We start from the raw sequence: 20,414 nt of genomic DNA on the forward strand, positions 1-20,414 counted from the left end.
ACTGACAAGGTGACAAGAATTATGAATGTTCTATGGTAACAAAAAAAATTATATTATAAAGACCTTGTTTGAAGCAAAAATAAATATTCTATGTGACTATATGACCCTGGACCACAAAACTAATTATGAGGGTACTTTTTTTTTTTTTTTTTTTTTTTTTTTTCGAAATTAAGATTTATACATTATCTGAAAGCTGAATAAATAAGGTTTCCATATTTGGCCGAGATACAACCATTTAAAAATCTGGAATCTAGGTGCAAAAAAATCTTAATATTGAGAAAATCTAAATGGTTAGGTCTTAGTAATGCATATTTCTAACTACTAACTAAAAAATGTATGTCTAGATATATTTAAGATTACAATTACAAAATATCTTCATGGAACATGATCTTTACTTAATCTCCTAATGATTTTTGGCATAAAAGAAAAATAATAAGATTTTGACCAACTATAACGTGTGAAGTTTGAAGCGCAAAAATCAATGGATCAATTATAAATATGTAATATAAATCAAATGAAGCAATGAAACTAATTCATATAAGAAAAAAAAAAATCACAACAACACATTAGTCTTAATATCCTTTTTTTTTAATCACACTAGTCAAAATGAATTAAACTCTATCAATCAAAGTAAATCAATATCTCAGAAAAAAAAAAAAAAAATCAACTCAGGACAAAAATAGGCACTGCAAGCATGGAGACCAAAAAAGCACCCTTAAAAGTCAGGCTACATTTGTGTTCAGACTAAACATTTGTCATCTGTTCCATTTTATTTCAAAGAATGCTTTGTTCTCCACTCGGTGCTTATTTTACTGCTCACAGGAGCACTTGCATAGCATTTTCCTCAAACTTCTTGACCTCCCTGTATCACATGTCACTTCAAAAACAACACAGCGCTCTGAGAAAGTATACATATATAATTCATTTTCAGTCATTCGACTTTCAATATACAATGGGGTCCAAAAAGTCAGAGACCACTAGTCAAAATGCTTTTTTCTTTTTTCCATTACAAATGATATAGTCAGAAAAAATATCCGAGTTACAATCTGAATTGAAAAATCAAGAAGAATTAGAGAAAATATTAGTATTTGGTTTGCCCTCTTTTTGTTTTTTGTGTTAAAAATAGTCATTAATTTTCCCATCCATAGTTTCTTTGTTTTAACGTGGTTTAAAATACTGAATCTTTAAACATTTTAATTTAAATAGAAATAAATAAAAAACACCAGATTTTAAAAGTAGTCTCAGACTTTTGCACCTAATTGAAAATATATATATTTAGCCTATTTTTAGCAAATCTCTTTGAAGCGATGTGAGCTCTTCAAAATGACTTAAAATTCAAGTGAAGAACTTGCAAACGTAAGGCCATTCTAATCTGTTTTCTGGATACTGATATTGCATATTGTGATCTTGTGGAACCCATCATTCAGACGAATGTTGCTAAGCATATATTTGTCTGATTGCACGGCTCACTTGATTTGGAATTGATAGTTCAGGAGTGACTTTGGAGTAGCGTGACATCTGATCTCTCCTTTTCAAGTCCTATTAAAGTTCTTCATTCTTACTAGATGTAGGTGATTGACCTGCTCCTCCAGATGCTTCCATCTCCTCAGAGGCACTGTTTTTTCCCCGGAAATTGAGAGAATTGGAGTTTATGCAGTAGCGTTTCTTTGTTGGTCGAGGTCCGTCATCAAAAAGGTGGCCCAGGTGAGCACCACACTACAAATAGAAAAAAATCAGAAAGAAGTAAGCATTCATAATTAAGATAATACATCAAAATAATATGGTAAGACACCAATTTGCAATATTAAGCAGCAAAACAAGCTATTTTGTACAGCTAAAAATAGCTGGATGTGGATGAGACCTAAAGCCAGACCAATACAAGTTACAAAAGGTAAAAAAAGGTGGATAGCTGTGCATAAAAAATATAAATCTGTTTTTTTACCTGACTGCAGGTCGTCTCCACTCTGTGCATCCCGTATGAAAAGTCATCAGTTAGGGTTATAGAATCCTTGTTGATCAAATCAAAAAAGGACGGCCATCCTGCGAAAGCAGTACAACATTGAGGGTTAAGTGAACCTTCATGTGATCCACAAGCCTAAAAACCTTAAAGTTTCATCTGTTTTCATCTCTTCCTGGCCTGTCCTGATGTTGAATCCCATTCTGAGTGAATCCTCACATTTTCTTGCTGCTCTATCCTCTTCTTTCAGTTCTTTTGCTCCAGTGCAATGCAAACAAATCAGTAACCTTAATACAACACATTGCATATGCTTTGAATGCAAAGCACATTGAGTTTATTAGGATTATTTGGAAAAGAACAACGGAGAACATAGGAAAAGCTTGGTGCTTTGTTAAATGGCGCAAAAATATGTTTAGTGTTTGCTGACGCAAAATCCACCACGATTCTTGGGTGTTTGGTTTCTGGCAAAACCAGATATATGAGATCCTCAAACTACCCTACTGAAAATGGCCAGCGTTATCGGCAGAGTTACGGGCTGTCTCACAATCCCGTTTCTTTCATCTGGAAAATTTCTACCCGGTAACAGGGGTGCTAGTGGAAAGAATGGCTGCTCTGGCTCATGGGTGGTCCCGCTCATGGCTCTCTGGGTAGGTGGAACGTCTGGAAGAGAGGAACCTTGGGAGATTACTACTACACAGGCTGTGCTGGCATATTTGTTTAGGTTTTTGACAAAAACCCCTACAAACGTTAAAGTACTACTGATTACTGGTAGAGGGAAAGACATTAAATTAGACGCTGGAAAGCAAAATGAAAGAGAAGTACAAGGCCTGGTACCGCAGGGTACACCACATCCAATTATTATACAAAACATTACAGATGAAGTTCTGCAACACCAGAACATCAATGTTTGTATGTTTTTAAATCTAAAAAAACAAAAAAGGAATACTAGATAATTTCGAGAACATTTCTAAATATAATATTTATGAACAAAAACACTCAAAGTTTTAAGAAAATTTAAAAAAAAAAATTTTTTTTCGGCACATTACATTGATCAAATGTTCTTATGAACTATGTATTCATCACAGAATCCCGAAAAACAATATATCGTTGTTTCCACAAAAACAATAAGCAGCACAACAGTTTTCAACAATGAGAATAAGGAAATTTTTTGAAGCATCAAATCAGTATATTAGAATAATTTCTAAAGAATCATGTGACACTGAAGAAAATCCCACCATAGGAATTAATTACAATTTTAAATACAACCTGGTCTCATGAAAAAATTTTTTTTTTTTTTTTTTTTTGCAAGACGCCAAATACGTAGCGCCATGTACGTTTTGTGACATATTCAATGTAAAATGTGCTAAAAATAGGGTGACTATACGTCCTCTTTTTTCCAGACATAAATAAAAAATGCGTCTGACCAGGAATCCTAAATCGCCCAAAATGTCTGGGATTTGGCTTTTGCTTTCTACAGTTACCATTCATTGTGTGCGTTTTTGTATTACAGCCTTGCGCAGGACTGTTTTCTTAATCCCGTTCCACGGGATTACGGAGTCACTATCAATATGCGGACTATTTAAATCGCTTTGAATGCAGCGCATGTTGGATGTAGGGTTGCCAAATCCTCATTTTTTCCACAGAATTGGCCTGATTTTAAACTGTTGCGGTTGGTTGATTTTCTCCCGTGGGTTAAAAGTTTGAAATATTGCATAAATTACATTTGACTGAAATGCTTGTATTGAAACATTTTGCATTCTACTTGTGATAAAACTGTGATAACTGTGTTTATGATCAATCTGCATAACAGTGACTGTAAAATATGCAGTTTTGGTATGGAAATCACAATTGTTTTATGTGACGTTGGTTTTGTAAGTGTCACCGCAATTCTGACTTGAAATGTCCGTTGAGTGGCGCTATAACTCTAATGCTCAGTGATGTTTTAAAATAAGGTACCATCTGTACTACACCTAAACCTACCCGATAGCATAAACAAAAGCAAATGTGACGTAAAAACACAATCGCAAACATGCCATTTTAGCTTGTTTTTTGATCTCTCATCTTTCCACTTTTTCATCTTAAGCATGTTTTTCATGGGATTAGTACCCAAGGATTTCGCATCCTAAGTCCAGTTCTGTTCTGGATGAGCTACTGAGCAAGCTTATGTCCAGAAAGTGAAATATACGGAGCAGTAATCATAACTATATATGAAAACAATTCCAAGTGCTCGCTGTTTTACCGCCTCTAGTGTTCATTTCTGTTGGAAACTGCAATGATGTGTACATAATGGTACGTATTTCGCATCTTTCCCAAAGCTACGTTTTCGTCATGAGATCAGGTAGTTTAAATATACTAAAATAGAAACTTTAAATCTAAGTTTATTTTCAGTTGTAACAATATTTCACAATATTAGTTTTTATAAATGCAGCCTTAGAGAGCATGAGAGACTTCCAAAAAATTCTTAAGAACTTTTTACCAGTACAAAGAAAATTATCTGTATTGAATTGTACATAAGTGTTAAAATATAATAAAAACCTAACTATGCCATTTTATTTTGTCCACAAATTGAAAAACTATTTAATACCTTCAAAAAAAAAAGTTAATTCAAGACTTTGTACGGACCCGTAATTACCCTTTTCTAAATAATAATGGAGAATTTAGTGCCTTCTTAATTTAGTGTCTGCAAAATTCCTCAACAGTCGTCTAAAACAACACACTTTTTACCTTGTCAAAAACAGCTCTGTTCACAGTGACCCATTTCGTTGCATGTCTCTTTAAATAATAATGAGCTCTGCTTACTCCACTCCCTCTTCTGTTTTTTTATTCGGTGATAAAAACAAAACTATTCCACTGCATCCTCAGGGGCTCTGATGTCGGGAAAAAAATAAAGACTCTAAAGTTCACGTTTACATCCAACTACAAAACACCTAAATTGCTTACAAGACATTACTGTCGATACAGCAGTTTAAGTGTGGAGAAAATGGCATATAACTGGCTGAGGGCGGAAATATGCTAATATGGGACAGTCCATCAGTGGTTGTGGGCGGGGCTTGTGCAATATGACATCACACTGCTCAGAAAATCAAAACAGCTTGATAATTTAGACCGTTTACGTTTTTTTAGGGAGTGAAAAAAGGAGTGAATAGATTTTTAGCATTGTATGGTGGTTGCGGCCACACACATCTAAGGCACATTTATATCCAAAAGTGAATTTTGCATCCGATGTCCCCGAGTTGTTTGAGGGCCAGTGTGGGAGATTTGGCAACCAAATCTTGGTAACTCTGTTTGATTTTTCACTGCTGTGATACTGCATGTGGTGAGAAACAGAAGTCAGTCAGTCGTCCACCCGCTCATTCTATACTGTCCCTCCACAACCCCTCGAACACCCCTTGATCACCATCTATACTGACCCCCCTCTCTCTCCTCCCTCTTAGGGAGGAGATGCTTGGCTGCAACTACAAAGCCACGAAATTCCACTCAGACACAGGAAGCTCTAGGGGGAATATAGGAATCCTATGACTCAGTCCGGGAGAATCCCGGCGGATCGTCGCAGAGCTGATCTAATAGAGCTTTATCGCCAGAGCGAGCGGCCCAGTGAATGGAGCAGTGTAGCGTCACTCTAACAAAACAGGAAATTGAGTCTATATGAGTCCAGGCTGCAGCGTTGCCTGCATGCAATGCAGCCCGTTTGGCTCCCATCTCCATGTCGAAGACAGAGAAGATTCAACTCCAGCGAAAATCCGATTTTTCAACACGGGGCCCAGATGTTTCTCATTTGGGCCTGTTTTCTGTAGAGGATTCTTGCACAAGTTCATACACATTATGCTTTGTTCAGAGAGCGAATAAAAGTAGCATGAGTAACGCTGCAGAAGTATGTGATCTGGAGCTCAAATCTGTAAGGGATCAGCAATCCTTTGCTGCGACGTATTATAATTATATTGTATACACTCAGCGTCAGAGTCCTTTTAAGCTTAAATAAGAAAACATTTATTATGCATCTTAAACTCGTAACAGAAAAATACACCATTGCAACTACAAAAGCCATGTCAGAAGCAAGATGGGAAGTTTGTTCACTTCCAGAATAAACATTTCCCGATCATTTACTCACCTCCATGATGTTCATTACTTTCTTTCTTCAGTTGAAAGAAATTAAGGTTTTTAAGGAAAACATTTCAGGATTTTTCTCCATATTGTGCACTTTAATGGGGATCAATGGGTTGAAGGTCCAAATTGCAGTTTCAATGCAGCTTCAAAGGGCTCTACACAATCCCAGCCAAGGAATAAGGGTCTTATATAGTGAAACGATTGGTAATTTTCTAAAAAAAAAAATAAAAGTTTATACACGTTTTAACCACAAATGCACTATAATTTTGCACTAGCTTGACTTTACATGACAGGTTGGAAAGGTCACACGTGGCGTAGGCGCAAGCACCAACCCAGTGTTTACAAAGCGAACGTGCAAAGAAAGCTCTTTACAAATTAAGGTAAAACAATGATGTTGGAAGATTTTGAAGTTGGAGGAGAAAATGAGATTGAGTTTTTTGCCCAAAAAGTACAAAGACGAAGATCCAACCACGCATGACCTTTCCAACATTATTACATAATGCATGGTCATGGGCGCAGAGCTAGTGCAAGACACTTTTTGTGGTTAAAAAAAAGTATATAAGTCAAAGACATTAAGGTGTCCACATTTTTCAAAATGTAAAAGTGAGTTTACGTCCATAGAAAGCACATTAAATGTTAGTAGAGTATCTAGTTTTAAGGTTTCAAATAAGTTTGGAGAATAAAATATTAAAATTTGTCATTCATTGTAACAACATTTATGTAAAAATTAAAAAAAAAAACATGCTTATTCTGACTTGTGCATAATAATATTATATATAAATAAATACAATTTTGATGTGTTTTAAATGAGTAAAACCTAGGATAGTGGCAAATTTGAAAAATGTAGAATTACAACTAATTATTATCTTGGGTGAAAGTAATTCGTCTTTTAATACCTAATAAATAGATTTTTGTTGTAAATATGCCTGACAATATTGTTACACTTAATTACATTTTAGTGGGTGCCTTCTGTAAATTAGGGAAAATATATGACATTTATTTTTTTGCTCCAAAAAAACAAAAACAAAAAGGCAATGAAATTAAACAGAAAACTTTTAAATATTTCCTTGGAAAAACAACAACAATTTAAAGCATTATTACACTGTTTTTATGCTGCATTAAAACTGCAATTTAGAGAATAATCCTGGAATGTTTTTCTCAAAAACCTTAATTTCTTTACGACTAAAGAAAGAAAGACATGAAAACTTTGGATAACATTTGAGTAAATTATCAGGAATTTTTTATGCTGGAAGTGAACTAATTCTTTAATCTCAAAAGGGAATAGATAGCACTCATTAAAATATTTGAGATATTTTGTAGGATCTTAAAAGTCTGGGTGTCGTTTGCTGTAGGTGTTGTAACTCATACATAAAGGAACAAGTGAGGTTTCATTACCCACACTTGCAGCCTATTAGGCAGCTCACTGGATTCACATTCATCCTTGCAATCAACCATAAAGCAGGTTGAGAAGGTCAAACTCTCCCTTATTGAGCTGGACAAGAGAAGAATAAGGTGCAATGAGCCTTATCTATATTTTTTCTCTCGCTTTGAGAAACAATTAGACTAAGAAGATGTACTGTAGCTGTTCTCAGAAAGAAAATGAAGCATTTTTACAAAAATAAACTCATTCTGATTTTTATAATACTGAACCATACCTGATCCAGAGTCAAACTTCTTATCAGACCTGCAATAAAACAAAAGATTGATTCAAATAAACATGCATTTTATTTTCTAAATTAAAAATGAAGATTAAATACAGTGGATATGTTAAAGACGGACACTCACGTGAAAAGAGGAGCCCCGCAAACGACACAGTGGTAGGTTCCTTCCTCTTTATTATCTGTAAGTTTTCCTATGAAGGCACTAAGGATGAAAACACCACAAACTAAGTCTTTATGTATTAAAATGATCTACTTCGATAATGGTCAGTTCAATAAAAGTTCATCATTAATGCTAAACCATTTCAAAGTCCAATTCAGTTTCCGATGGTGTGTTTGTAAATGGCAGTAATCGACTAAGCATTTCTAATCTAGATAAGCCGAGGAGGATTTGTGGGTGATCAGAGTAACAGGCCTCAGAATGGGCCTTTAAGGATCCTTCCTTACGCTCCTCTCACAGGCTAAGGGGCATTTTTCACATTCCTACTGCCAATGGGCCGATAAATACTTTCCCCACGTGTGTTTTACCACTGAGCGACGGAGGGGAAGAGGGGAAGTGTCAGTGTTTTCTCTTCTACGCTACATCCTTCTTCTAGTCAACAATCTCATGGCCTTGGGCCGTTTAGGAGGGAATGTGCCATGCGTTATCATCAGCCAAGGATAAAGAATTCTATGCAGGGAATGTTCAGTCAAGATGCTAGAACAGGGGTGGCGAACTCCGGGCCTGCAGAGTTTAGCTCCAACCCTAATTAAAACTCACCTGGCTGTAGTTTCCTAGTTACCCTTCAAACCTTGATTAGCTTGTTCAGGTGTGTTTAATTAGGGTTAAAGCTAAACTTTCAATTCACTTCCCAATTCAGGGTTTCATATTGCAACTGTTTGGATACACCCACTTCTTTGTTATTGTTTTTCACCTTTTAGAATATAAAGTTGTTGGAATATATTTGAATTATTTAGAATATGAAAATTAATATAGTTAATATTACATTTATAATATTTTAGAGACTAATAATTAATTTAGTTTTTAAATTTAGTTTAGTTTTTTTTCTTTTTTAATAAGCTATATTTTATTAAAATGTAGTTTTGCAAAAAAAAAAAAGTGACAGACGTAATATGTAATTTATACATATTTATTAAAATAATGTTGCTTAATAAATTAATGTTATAACTGAATAATATCATTTTTGAATAATTTAATAATTTATTGCCAGTGTTTATATACACCCACTCGTTCGTTATTATTTTTCATCTTTTAGAATATAAAGATCCTGGAATACATTTGAAGTATTTAGAATATGATATTTAATAAAGTTAATATTACATTTATAATATGTTATAGATTATTTATTAATTTTGTTATTAAACTTTATTGTTTTTTCTTTTTTAATAAGCTATATTTTATTAAAATGTAGTTTTGCAAAGAAAGTGACACATATAATATATATATATATATATATATATATTCAAATTTATGCTATATAATAAATTAATGTAATAACTAAATAATATAAATTGCATAATAATTTATTAATAATTATTTATGAATAATTTCTTAATTTATTGCAACTGTTTTATTCACCCACTCGTTGTTGAAATATATTTTAATTATTTAGAAAATGAAATTTAATAGAGTTAATATTACATTTATGTTATAGACTATTTATTCATTTAGTTTTTAAACTTATTTTATTGTTTTTTTTACCATTAAGTTATATTTTATTAAACTGTAGTTTTGCAAAGAAAGTGACGCGTAATATATCATTTATATATACAGTACAGACCAGTATATATATATATATATATACAGTATTAAAATGAATGCTATATAATTAATGTAATTACCGAATACACAAACTCTTTGGATACACAAACTCGTTCTTTATTATTTTTCACCTTTTACAATATAAAGTAGTTAGAATATATTTTAATTATTTAGAATATAAATTGTAATATAGCTAATATTTCACTTATATGGTACAGACTATTTATTAATTTTCTTTTTAAGCATATTTTATTATTATTTTATTTTTTAATATAATAACCTGAATTTAATAGAATAGAATATGAAATGTAACCTTGCAGCTGCGTTTGCTTCACAATTTAAAACAAATGACCCCTTTCAGAAACAATTACTTTATTGAAAATTATATTAGAAATCATTATAAATTACATATAATTAATAAAAATATTACTTTTTTTGATTATTGTTAATAATACATTTATAAAACGTTATAGATTATTCATTTTGTTTTAAAAAAATTTTTATGTTATATTTTATTAAACTGTATATAATTTATACACTTATATTAAGATGCTATATAATAAATTGATGTAATAACAGAATAATTTAAGAATAATTTATTTTTATCTACAAATTTGCAATACTTAATCATTCATTTTTTGTCAAACTAATTCACACGAGTGACTGAAAAGTGCATTTTAAAGTGTCTTTTACTTAGGATGGGTCGCCCACCTCTCCGTGCCCTTTTCCTGAGTAACATGGTACTGCATCGGGGTCAGTCGCTTCCTCAGCTCCTCCTCGGGGAACGTCTTGGGCCATGTCTTCTTACTCCGGCACGTTCCTACAAGTGAGGTAAGGCCAACGTAAGTGTTTGTAATCTAGTGCTAAACCACAAGAATGATTAATAACAAACAATTGTCACTCTAATCTAGGTTTCCATGTGACTCCTTCCAAGCAGGAGTCAGCACTTTTGTCTGGTTGCAAATGATTTGGTTTGGCCGATAACAAAGGATGTCTACTTTAATTCCTGACTTGACTCTTGCCTGGAAAAATCACAGTGTCAGTGACACACACGCAATCCAAACGCTCTGTCAGTGATGTGCTACAGCCAAAGTATTACGCCGAGGCAAATTTGATTTTCCCTGCATAACATACGCAGTGAGTTATGACATTCTAGATGAGCGCTCATGTTGGCTGCTCATTCAGAACTGCTACACTTGGCTCCTAGCTTTACAACAATGCTGACCTCTAGAGGTCAACCCGAGGAGTGAGTAATTGCTGTCAGAAGGACTTTCAAACTTTAATTGAGTAAATAGTGATACAACTTCCAATGATAATAAACTTCAAAATATCATCCTGACAAACCTCAAGCCCAACCATAAGGTCCTCAGAAGAAGACAAGCACTGCAGCCATGTTTTTAAAGGCGGCCAGATGTCCATCTGTACGCCATTTAGTCACCGGGACACGCAGCAGTTTTAAATTACATACAATTCTACTGCAATTTCCCATTACAGAGTGCTTTCTCCCTCCTTTCCACCTTTTTCCCAGCTAATAATGATTTTTTCACGTGTTCCTGTGGGGTCTGTCCCGCTCCTGTATTGTTTGGCCAGTTTTACGGCTTGCGTTCTGGTGAGAGCGGGTCTCCCTTCACTTAGAGTCTTAGACTATGTGGAGAATTCCTCTCGACAAGATTGAAACCATGTGAATGGAGGAAATAATGGGGTCTTTAAAGGTCCCTCTGGTGAATGGGCTCCATTGATGGGCCCTGCTCTGTCCAGCGAGTACAAAGTTACTTCTGACAAACATGGGGAAGAAGGGAGGAGAGCGCAAAGAGGAGGGGGGTCGCCTCCCTGCAGGACTCTCCCGTATTCCTTTCGACTCTGTGAGAGGGGTCTTCTGGATCCTATTAGTGAGACAGAGAGAGAATTCCTATTTTTTTGTGTATGGAGGGCTCTGAACACTATTTATACTGTGAGTGAGAGGGAGGGGGAAAGGGGAAAAAAGTGTTTTATTTCTTGGTTTGTCTAGAAAAACCTCTAAGGAGGCATTTAAAGAAATTCAGGAATTCGGTCTGTGTCACCCCCTGCAAATGATTTAGTTTTGGTGCACCGAGAGGTCACGCTACAAATCAGCACATTGTTCCAACATCCCTCCGCTATAACCTCAAGTGAAAGTTATTTCCTAATTGGAAGCAAGATTTGTTTTTAGCACGGGCCTTTTGCTTCACACCAAAAACATCACGTCTTCCCCCAGACGCTTCTTCTCACCTATTCTCAACTCATCGCTTTTGATAGTGCTTGCAAGGCAGTGCTGCAGTAAAAGTACAGAGATGTAAAGGTACAGTTCACTCAAAAATGAAAATTACTCCATGATTTGCTCATCCTCAAACCATTTGAGGTGTATATGATTTTCTTCTTTTAGACAAATACAATCAGAGTTATATTAAAAAAGGTCCTGGCTCTTCCAATCTTTATAATGGCAGTGAATGGGTGTTGAGATTTTGAAGCCCAAAAAAGCACATCCATCCATCATAAAATGTACTCCACTTTGCTCCAGGAGGTTAATATAGGCCTTCTGAAGCGAACAGATGCATTTGTGTAAGAAAAGTTTTTAGGGTTACTCCACCCAAAATGAAAATTTTGTCATTAATCATTTACCCCCATGTCGTTCTAAACCCGTAAAAGCTTTGTTTGTCTTCGATGTAGCAATGTAATTAACAAGTAGCAAGGAGATTGGTCAAATAATCAGGGGTTCACCCTGTACTTTTTGTATGCAAAGAAATCATTACCTTAGCACTATTTTGAAGAGAACTCTCTTAAAAATAAAGGTGCTTCACGATGCCATAGAAGAACCCTTTTTGTCTAAATGGCTCCATAAAGAACCTTTCTGTTTCACAAAAGGCGAAAGAAGGTTCTTTAGATTATAAATGGGTAAGAAAGAAATGGTTCTTCAAAAAACCTTTGACTGAAATGGTTCTTCTATGGCACTGCTTAAAGCACCTTTATTTCTAAGAGTGTATCCACTGAATGCAAACAGCGTATGCGTTCACATGGATACGTATTCTACATTTATTTATGCTGTTTGCATTCAGTGGATAATATCCAAAATGGTGCTAGGGTGACACGAAGGACACAAATTGTTAAATAAATTTGTTATTTTTGTTTTCTTTTTATACAAAAAGAATTCTCATAACTTTACAGTTGAACCCCTGATGTCACATGGATTATTTTATCTGATCTCCTTACTACATTTCAGGATGTTGATCATGATAATTACATTGGTGTCTATGGGAGGGCCAGAGAGCTGTCAGAATGCATCAAAAATATATGAACTTTTAACCACTGGAACACCACTCTCTCGTGAATGTGCATAAGACAGTTGGAAGCTAGAGATTTCAGTTTATAAAGTTTTAAATATGGATATTTTTCTAACACAAATGCATCAATTCACTTCAGAAGGCCTTTATTAACACCCTGAAGCTGTGTGAAGTACTTTTTATAATGGATGGATGCACTTTATTGGACTTCAAAATCTCAACAGCCATTCACTGCCATTAAAAAGCTTGGAAAAGCCAGGACATTTTTTAATATAACTCAGATTGTGTTTGTCTGGAAGAAGATAGTTATATTCACCTAGGATGGCTTGAAATAGTAAGGTAATTTTCATTTTTGGGTGAACTGTCCCATGAAAATTTACATCCAAATTAATATGCACCAATATAAAAGCCCAAATATAAAATAATATATATTTATATAATGATTTTTAGCTGACACTAATAGAAAGTTAATCACTTAAAATTCACCTTAAACAGCACTGATGTCATCATAATATGTGACCCTGGACCACAAAACCATTTATAAGGGTCAATATTTTGAAAAAAAAAAAAAAAAAAAATATTCCACTGAGGTATGGTTTGTTAGGATAGGACAATATTTGGCTGAGATACAACTGTTTAAAAATATGGAATCTAAGGGTGCAAAAAAACCAAACAAAAAAAGTATTGAGAAAGTTGCCTTTAAAGTTGTCCAAATAAAGATCTTAGCAATGCACATTACTAATCAAAAATTAAGCTTTTATATATTTACGGTAAGAAATGTACTAAATATCTTCATGGAACATGACCATTACTTAATATCATAATGCTTTTTGGCTTAAAAGAAAGAATTGATCATTTTGAGCCAAACTATGTATTTTTGGCTATTGCTACAAATATACCTGTGCTACGTAAGACTAGATTTGAGGTCAAGGGTCACTTATCATCATATTTTCATACCTTTTTTTAATTTACAGCCTTGTTACTTTGCAAGCTCTATTATTTCCTTCAGAAAATGCAAATTCTGTAGTGTTTCATTACTTTGAAACAGAAACACCCAGGCATTAACATTAATCTACTGACCTCTTAATAAAACTAAAACTAAAAAGTTTTAACATGCTTCAATGCAAATGCATTCTGCAACAACTAACAACAACTGGTCAAAAAAAATTCCCTCAGAACACAGCCTGTTTGAAATGTGAGTGTCATCTAAATTCCTAAAATGGAAAATGCAAATACAAACACAATCATTAGTAGAAATTAAGTTAATGTTAAAGCTTGACAGAGCATGCAGGCTTAAAAGAAGGGAAAACAGTGAGTTAGGCGTTATTCCATGAGCAACTGAAGAGCTAAACAGAGGAAACAAAAGAGCAAAGCAAAAAGTGACATTTCAGGGCAAGGGGTCATCAAATGCAGAAAAACCAACTTAAGCATCAGGGGGGAACCTGATATCTGGAAGCCTACTGTTTAGGAAATTTGAAGTATTACCCATTCACCTGTTTGAGCTGTCCATGCATTTAAGTGAAGACAGTCAAAGTGAAGAACACATTAAAGCTCAATAGATAAATCCAGAAGTTGGTTTCTCCACAAGTGACTTTATCATCAACCAAACACACACCCCTTGCCGAACGCTTACACACGCGTGTGCGCATATGAAAGCATCGAGAAAGCAAAGCACACTGCACACACACACACACACACACACACACAGCATCCAGGTGACCTGAGGGGAGCCCGCAGGCCTTGAGTTTTACAGGTTGGCCCTGGCTGACCAGATGCAGTAGATTGAACCCGGACATGGCTGCTGCGGCCGATGCTGCTGGGAGAACAGAAACAGCGGCGAGACAGGAGCCGCCTGCTAAAACACCCTCCTACCACTCAGGCTAAAAAATAATAAGGACAAACACAAGCGAGGAGGGAGAGGAAGGAGAAAAAAAAAACACAACATAGGTTAACAGAGATGTCAGTCACAGAGATGGACACTTAGAGCGGCCTATCACGGGACGGCCGACACTTTTCATGCAGGGAAAGACTGATTAACGTCACTGTGTAAAGAGAGAGAGGTTAACAGGAATGATAAAGATGTAAAACATATTACTCACAATTCAAATGAAAACCTTACTTACATAAATGAAGGATAAATGCACATCACAAATGTACAGCAGTTTTTTAAATAAGTCTTTTCTGCTCATCAAGGCTGTGTTGTTTTGATATAAAAAACCTGAAAATACTGTAAAATAGTGAAATATTACTACAATTAAAAATGACAGTTTTGTATTTTAATATACTTTAAAATATAATTTATTTCTGTGATGCAAAGCAAAATTTTCATCAGCCGTTACTTCAGTGTCACACGATCGTTCACAAATCATTCTAATATGCTGATTTATGACTTTTATTATCAATTTCGAAAACAGTTGTGCTCCTTAATATTTTATATGGAACCTATGATACTTTTTACAGGATCCTTTGATGAATAAAATGTTAAAAAGAACAGTATTTATTTAAAAAAAAAATCTTTTTTTAACAATATATGTCTATGCTATCACTTTTTATCATTTTAACACATCCTTGCTGAACGAAAGTATTAATTTCTTTTTAAAGAAAGAAAGAAAGAAAAATATTACCGACCCCAAATTTTTGATAGTGTTACAAAATAATTTTATTTTAAATAAATTCTGTTCTTTTTAATGTTGTATTTATCAAAATCAATGAAAAAGTATCACAGTTTCCAAAAAATAAATAAAAATAAGCAGCACATTTTTTTTTAACATTGATAATAAATCAATAAACTGGTAATAAATCAGCATAATTGAATTATTTCTGAAGGATCACGTGACACTGAAGCTGAAAATTCAGCTTTGCATCACAGGAAAAACATTTTTTTTAAAGTATATACTGAAATTGCTATTTTAAATTGCTATATTATTTCACAATACTAAATATTTTTTCTGTATTTTTCATCAAATAAATGCAGCCTTGATGAGCAGAAATTCTTTAAAAAAAAACATTAAAAATCATACTGATCCAAAACTTTTGAACGGCAGTGTATAATATTAAAAAGCTTCATATAAAACAGAGCCAAACTGATTTTTCATTTTAATACGGGCTTTTTAATATTATACCTCACAGGGCGTCATAAAATAAAATGTTTAGCCAATGACCTTAAAGCTGCCATTATTGACTTATTTTTGATTGCTATGATACACATATGAAAGCCCGTTTCCACCAGGAGTAAAAAATAAAATAAAATAAAATAAAATAAAGGTAACTGCAGCTTTTAATCTAACAATTTGGACTCTTTTTTTTGCTTTGCAATTGACTTTTCTTCTCAGAATTATAAGTTAACATCTCGTAATTCAGATTATTTTGTCAGAATCACGCAATTCTCACTTCCTATCTCACAATTCTGATTGTTTTCCTCAGGATTGTGAGAGAAATAGTCTGAACTGTAAAATATAAACATAGAATTGTGGATAAAAAGTTGCAACTACCTTTTATATTTTCCATTTCAGGTTTCTATAAATACATTTCAAGCAGTGAAGAGAGATTAACGGGGGGGAAATGATTACTTGACATTTTTAAGAAATGGTTAAAAGGTCAGAGAACTTTATTAGTGGATCCAACACATATTTTATGTCAAGTTTAATGAGCTTGGATATTAGTTTTAGAATTCACAGCCTTGAGAAGACAAAAAAAGCGCAGAAGCATTTTGCATAGAAAACAGATAAAAAAGCAGCCAGCACTGAGCTTATCAGCGGTTTCTATGGCTGTAGCACGTCAGTTGTCTGTTTAGTTGTCTGTGTGCCACAAAGAGAAATATAAAACCTCATAATCCAATTGATTTAAATTCAACTTTGGTAATATCAGCTGTACTACCCAGAACACTTGCAAACCAATACATGACACAACAATCTAGTCTGCTTCTCATGTAATTAAACTTCTCATTAAATATATATTTAAATACCTAATGCATTGGGTGGAATCAGTGTTAGAAGTGGCCTTGCGGACTTTTGGGAGCGACTGCATTGGAGCAGGGCCATGGATGCACGAGGTGCCATGGATCGGAGGAGACGGGCAGCCATCTAAGACCTTCTCAGAGCCTTCTTGTAACTAAGATAAAGACCTATGAAAAAGGTAGCTTTAAAAATGTTAGAGCTCAAAGATTGTGGGAAGTTACAGCTGAACTACGGGAGCAATAACAGGCGAAGCCACAGAGCGCTGCTGAGTGTAAAAGTGAAGCTGTGGTTTATGAGGAATGAGGTCCATCTAGTGGTCATGCAGGTTGTTTGGGGAAAAAGGAGAGATTTGGTCATCTACTGCAACAAGGATACAAGAGAAGAATAGAAATGACTCCTTTTATTATGAGAAAGAGCTTTTTGTCTTAATCTTATATATATATATATATATATATATATATATATATATATATACAATATATATATATATATATAAGTACTATATATATACAATATACTTATTTTGTGTGACATTTTACTTGGAAATTAAAATAAACCAGCTTGGTTTGATATTTTGTTGTCCATTTATATTGGCCTGATTTTAACTAAATTTCTGCTCTGTAGATTGGTGTATTAAATATTCAGATAAAATCCAAATAAATCCTATATAGTCAAACATTTGAGATCAGCAAGATGTTTTCATGTTTTTAAAGAATTGCCTTATTCTCATAAAGACTGTATTTACTTGATTAAAAATACAGAAAAAACAGTAATATTGTGAAATATTATTACAGTTTAAAATAATGGTTCTCTATTTGAATATATTTTAAAATATAATTTATTCCAGTGATGCAAAGCTGAATTTTTATTAGCTATTACTCCAGTCTTCAGTGTCACATGATCCTTCAGAAATCATTCTAAATTACTTTTATTGTCAATGTTGGAAACAGTTTTGCGGTTTAATATTTTTTTTGGAACCTGTAATAATTTTTGCAGGATTCTTTGATGAATAAAATGTTAAAAAGAACAGCATTTATTCAAAAGAGAAATCTATTTTCTCTAGTATTTGTGGTAGTATTTGCTATCACTTTTTTTTAATCAATTTTGGTGAATAAAAGTATTAATTTCTATCCAAAAATAAAAAATAAAAATTTACTGACCGCAAACTTTTAAATGGTAGTTTATATTGATATAAAATAATCAGATTTTAAATAAATGCTGTTTTTTTAACCTTTTTATTTATTAAAGAATCCAGAAAAAGTATTACAGGTTTCAACATTGATAATAAATCAGCATATTAGAATGATTTCTGAAGGATTATGTGACACTAAAGACTGGTAAAGTAATGATGCTGAAAAATTCAGCTTTGTGTCACAGGAATAAATTCTATTTCAAAGTATATTAAAGTAGAAAACAACTATTTTAAATTGCAATAATATTTCACAATATTACATTTTTTTCTGGATTTTTAATCAAATAAATGCAGCCTTGATGAGCAGAAAAGACTTCTTCAAAAAACATTAGAAATCTTACTGATCCCATATATTATATACCCATTTTTTTACCATTTAAAAGTATGGAAATTGTCTGTGTCTTTAAAATAAATTCAGCTTGGTTTGATATTTTGTTACACATTTATTTTGGCCTCATTTTAACTAAATTTCTGCTCTGTAGATTGGTGTATTAAATATTTAGATAAAATCCAAATAAATCCTATATAGTCAAACTATACTGATCCCATATATTTAAATTTTTTTAGAATTCTTTGATGAATAAAAAGTTAAAAAGAACAGTATTTATTTAAAATAGAAATATTTTCTAACAATGTAAGTCTTTGCTATCACTTTATATCAATTTAACACATCCTTGCAGAATAATTAATTTATTTTAAAGAAAAAAAATTACTGACCCCAAACTTTGAGCGATAGTGTTTATTGTTACAAAAGATTTCTGTTTTAAATAAATGCTGTTCTTTTTAACATTTCATTCATCAAAGAATCCTGACATAGTATCACAGCTTCCAAAAAAAAAAAAAAAAATTAAGCTGCACAACTTTTATTAATAATTATTATTTATTTAGTTTTAATATTCATTTATTTTATATGAATATATAAAAAAATACTATATTTTTTTTTAGAATATTTTGATGTATTAAACATATTTTATATTTAAATATTCCACATAATGATATATTATTTTGTCTATATCTAATACCTAAATTAAGAATTATTATAATATACGAATACAACAGCATTCAAACACTTGTTGGCATTCAAGTGACTTTTTACCTACGATCAGTCTGTCTGGCAAGAGTGGTTTTAACACATGAGATACAGACACAAGCAAGGCCACATTTTAAAAATACCCAGCAATCACTTGCAGAGACGACTATAAATAGAGCTCGATTACAGCTCTGCAGAATCACACCCTCGCTCTGTGATTGTCTGCAGCTTGACGTTTACATCTCTGCCTTCCAGAAAGTTCTCTTTCAATGATTTGAACACGATTCAGTTTCTCCAATCTTACTGCTTGTGTATTTCATTCATTTATTTAACTCTGTTAAGCTGTACTGATGAATCACTATAGTTGGTACACGCATATAAGAAGAGCCAAATTAACTAAATTTGCTTAATTTCTGTAAAGCCGAACTGAAAGGTTCGAAAAAATAAGAGCATTTCAAGCCTCTACTCACCAAAAAACATCAAGTGCTTGGAGTTTCAATGCAGTTTATAAATAAAGCATGCTTGATACTTAGGGTAGAGAGACATAACTATATAAGGTCATAAAGCGATAGAGGAAAAGTGAAATGTTTTAAAAGCTGCCTGGTTTTAATGGTTGCAGAGCCATTGTGAACAACAATGAATAAGTGAAGGCTGGCAAACTGAAAGCACATCAGAATGAGCTGTGCGTTTTGTTCGGCAACACCCAAATTGCCTGAAGTAGCTAATAAGCTTGTTTTGTTAGCAACTTCATCATGATTCACAAACACAAACATTATATAATTTCATTTATAATAATTACATTAAATGTCTGAACATCCTGACAGGCTTTTAGAAGTTCATTAGTAGGCTACTTCAGAAGGGAAGTAAAGAAACATGACATAAAATATTAACGTCTTTGAATGGTCTGCACTTACAAAGAATTGGAGTTTCATGGTAATACTGTGATGTTTACACCATTGTATCAGTAGCATCACAGTAATTTTTGTAAGGGTGTGGTTTGCATAAACAAAGCGTTACGTAATAAAACCTCGCTGCTGTGACCTCACATGTGGGAGGATACATAGTATATACATAGTATACAAAGTGTAACTGATACGCTTCATATAGTTATAAAAGACTAACGTTACTGGCTATTTAACTAATATTCTGTCATATTAAAATATAAGCATAAAAACAGATGGAACAAACGCATACAATGTCACACATTTCAACTGCGTCAATTTTTAAAGTATAACGGTGTTGTGTTACACATTCAACGCGTAGTCATAGAGACCCTGTTGCCTACATTAAAGTCACTGAAAAAGTGCGTAGTTAAAAACATAAACATGTAATAAGTAGTTAAACGTACCGGACAGGAGAAATAGCGTTAAAACCGAGTGGAACAGCAGACTAGAGAGTGAAGGGGGGCCGCTGGGAGAGCAGTGCATTTGTCAAACAGCGACACGACCGTGTACTTCTT

At 33.5% G+C, this 20,414-nt stretch overlaps 1 protein-coding gene across 3 annotated transcripts; it reads right to left on the reverse strand.

The window, feature by feature from the left end:
• Positions 1-566: 566 nt before the first annotated feature.
• Positions 567-20,414, reverse strand: msrb3 (methionine sulfoxide reductase B3). Of its 3 annotated transcripts, none has more exons than XM_073838702.1 (7): positions 20,304-20,409; positions 14,498-14,657; positions 10,193-10,301; positions 7,847-7,924; positions 7,717-7,745; positions 1,943-2,040; positions 567-1,716 (listed from the first exon to the last, which is right to left on the reverse strand). In XM_073838702.1, the coding sequence occupies exons 2-7, from the start codon at positions 14,571-14,573 to the stop codon at positions 1,543-1,545; spliced, it is 564 nt and encodes a 187-aa protein (XP_073694803.1). In that variant the 5' UTR covers positions 14,574-14,657; positions 20,304-20,409; the 3' UTR covers positions 567-1,542. The 3 variants fall into 3 exon arrangements, with proteins under 3 accessions (XP_073694803.1, XP_073694801.1, XP_073694802.1); XM_073838700.1 differs by lacking the exon at positions 14,498-14,657 and adding an exon at positions 16,742-16,900; XM_073838701.1 differs by lacking the exon at positions 14,498-14,657 and having other exon boundaries at positions 20,304-20,414.

This window comes from Garra rufa, chromosome 4 (assembly GCF_049309525.1).
Source record: "Garra rufa chromosome 4, GarRuf1.0, whole genome shotgun sequence".
Classification (NCBI taxonomy): domain Eukaryota; kingdom Metazoa; phylum Chordata; class Actinopteri; order Cypriniformes; family Cyprinidae; genus Garra; species Garra rufa.

What these genes read in the sequence shown, in the direction of transcription:
- msrb3 (XM_073838700.1), bottom strand. Translation starts at nt 16,859, where the DNA reads ATGGCTGCCCGTCTCCTCCGATCCATGGCACCTCGTGCATCCATGGCC. An exon ending in GAAGTTTGACTCTGGATCAG is followed by an intron (nt 2,041 to 7,716) that starts GTATGGTTCAGT and finishes CTGCTTTCGCAG; the next exon opens with GATGGCCGTCCTTTTTTGAT. An exon ending in TGGAGACGACCTGCAGTCAG is followed by an intron (nt 1,717 to 1,942) that starts GTAAAAAAACAG and finishes TTCTATTTGTAG; the next exon opens with TGTGGTGCTCACCTGGGCCA.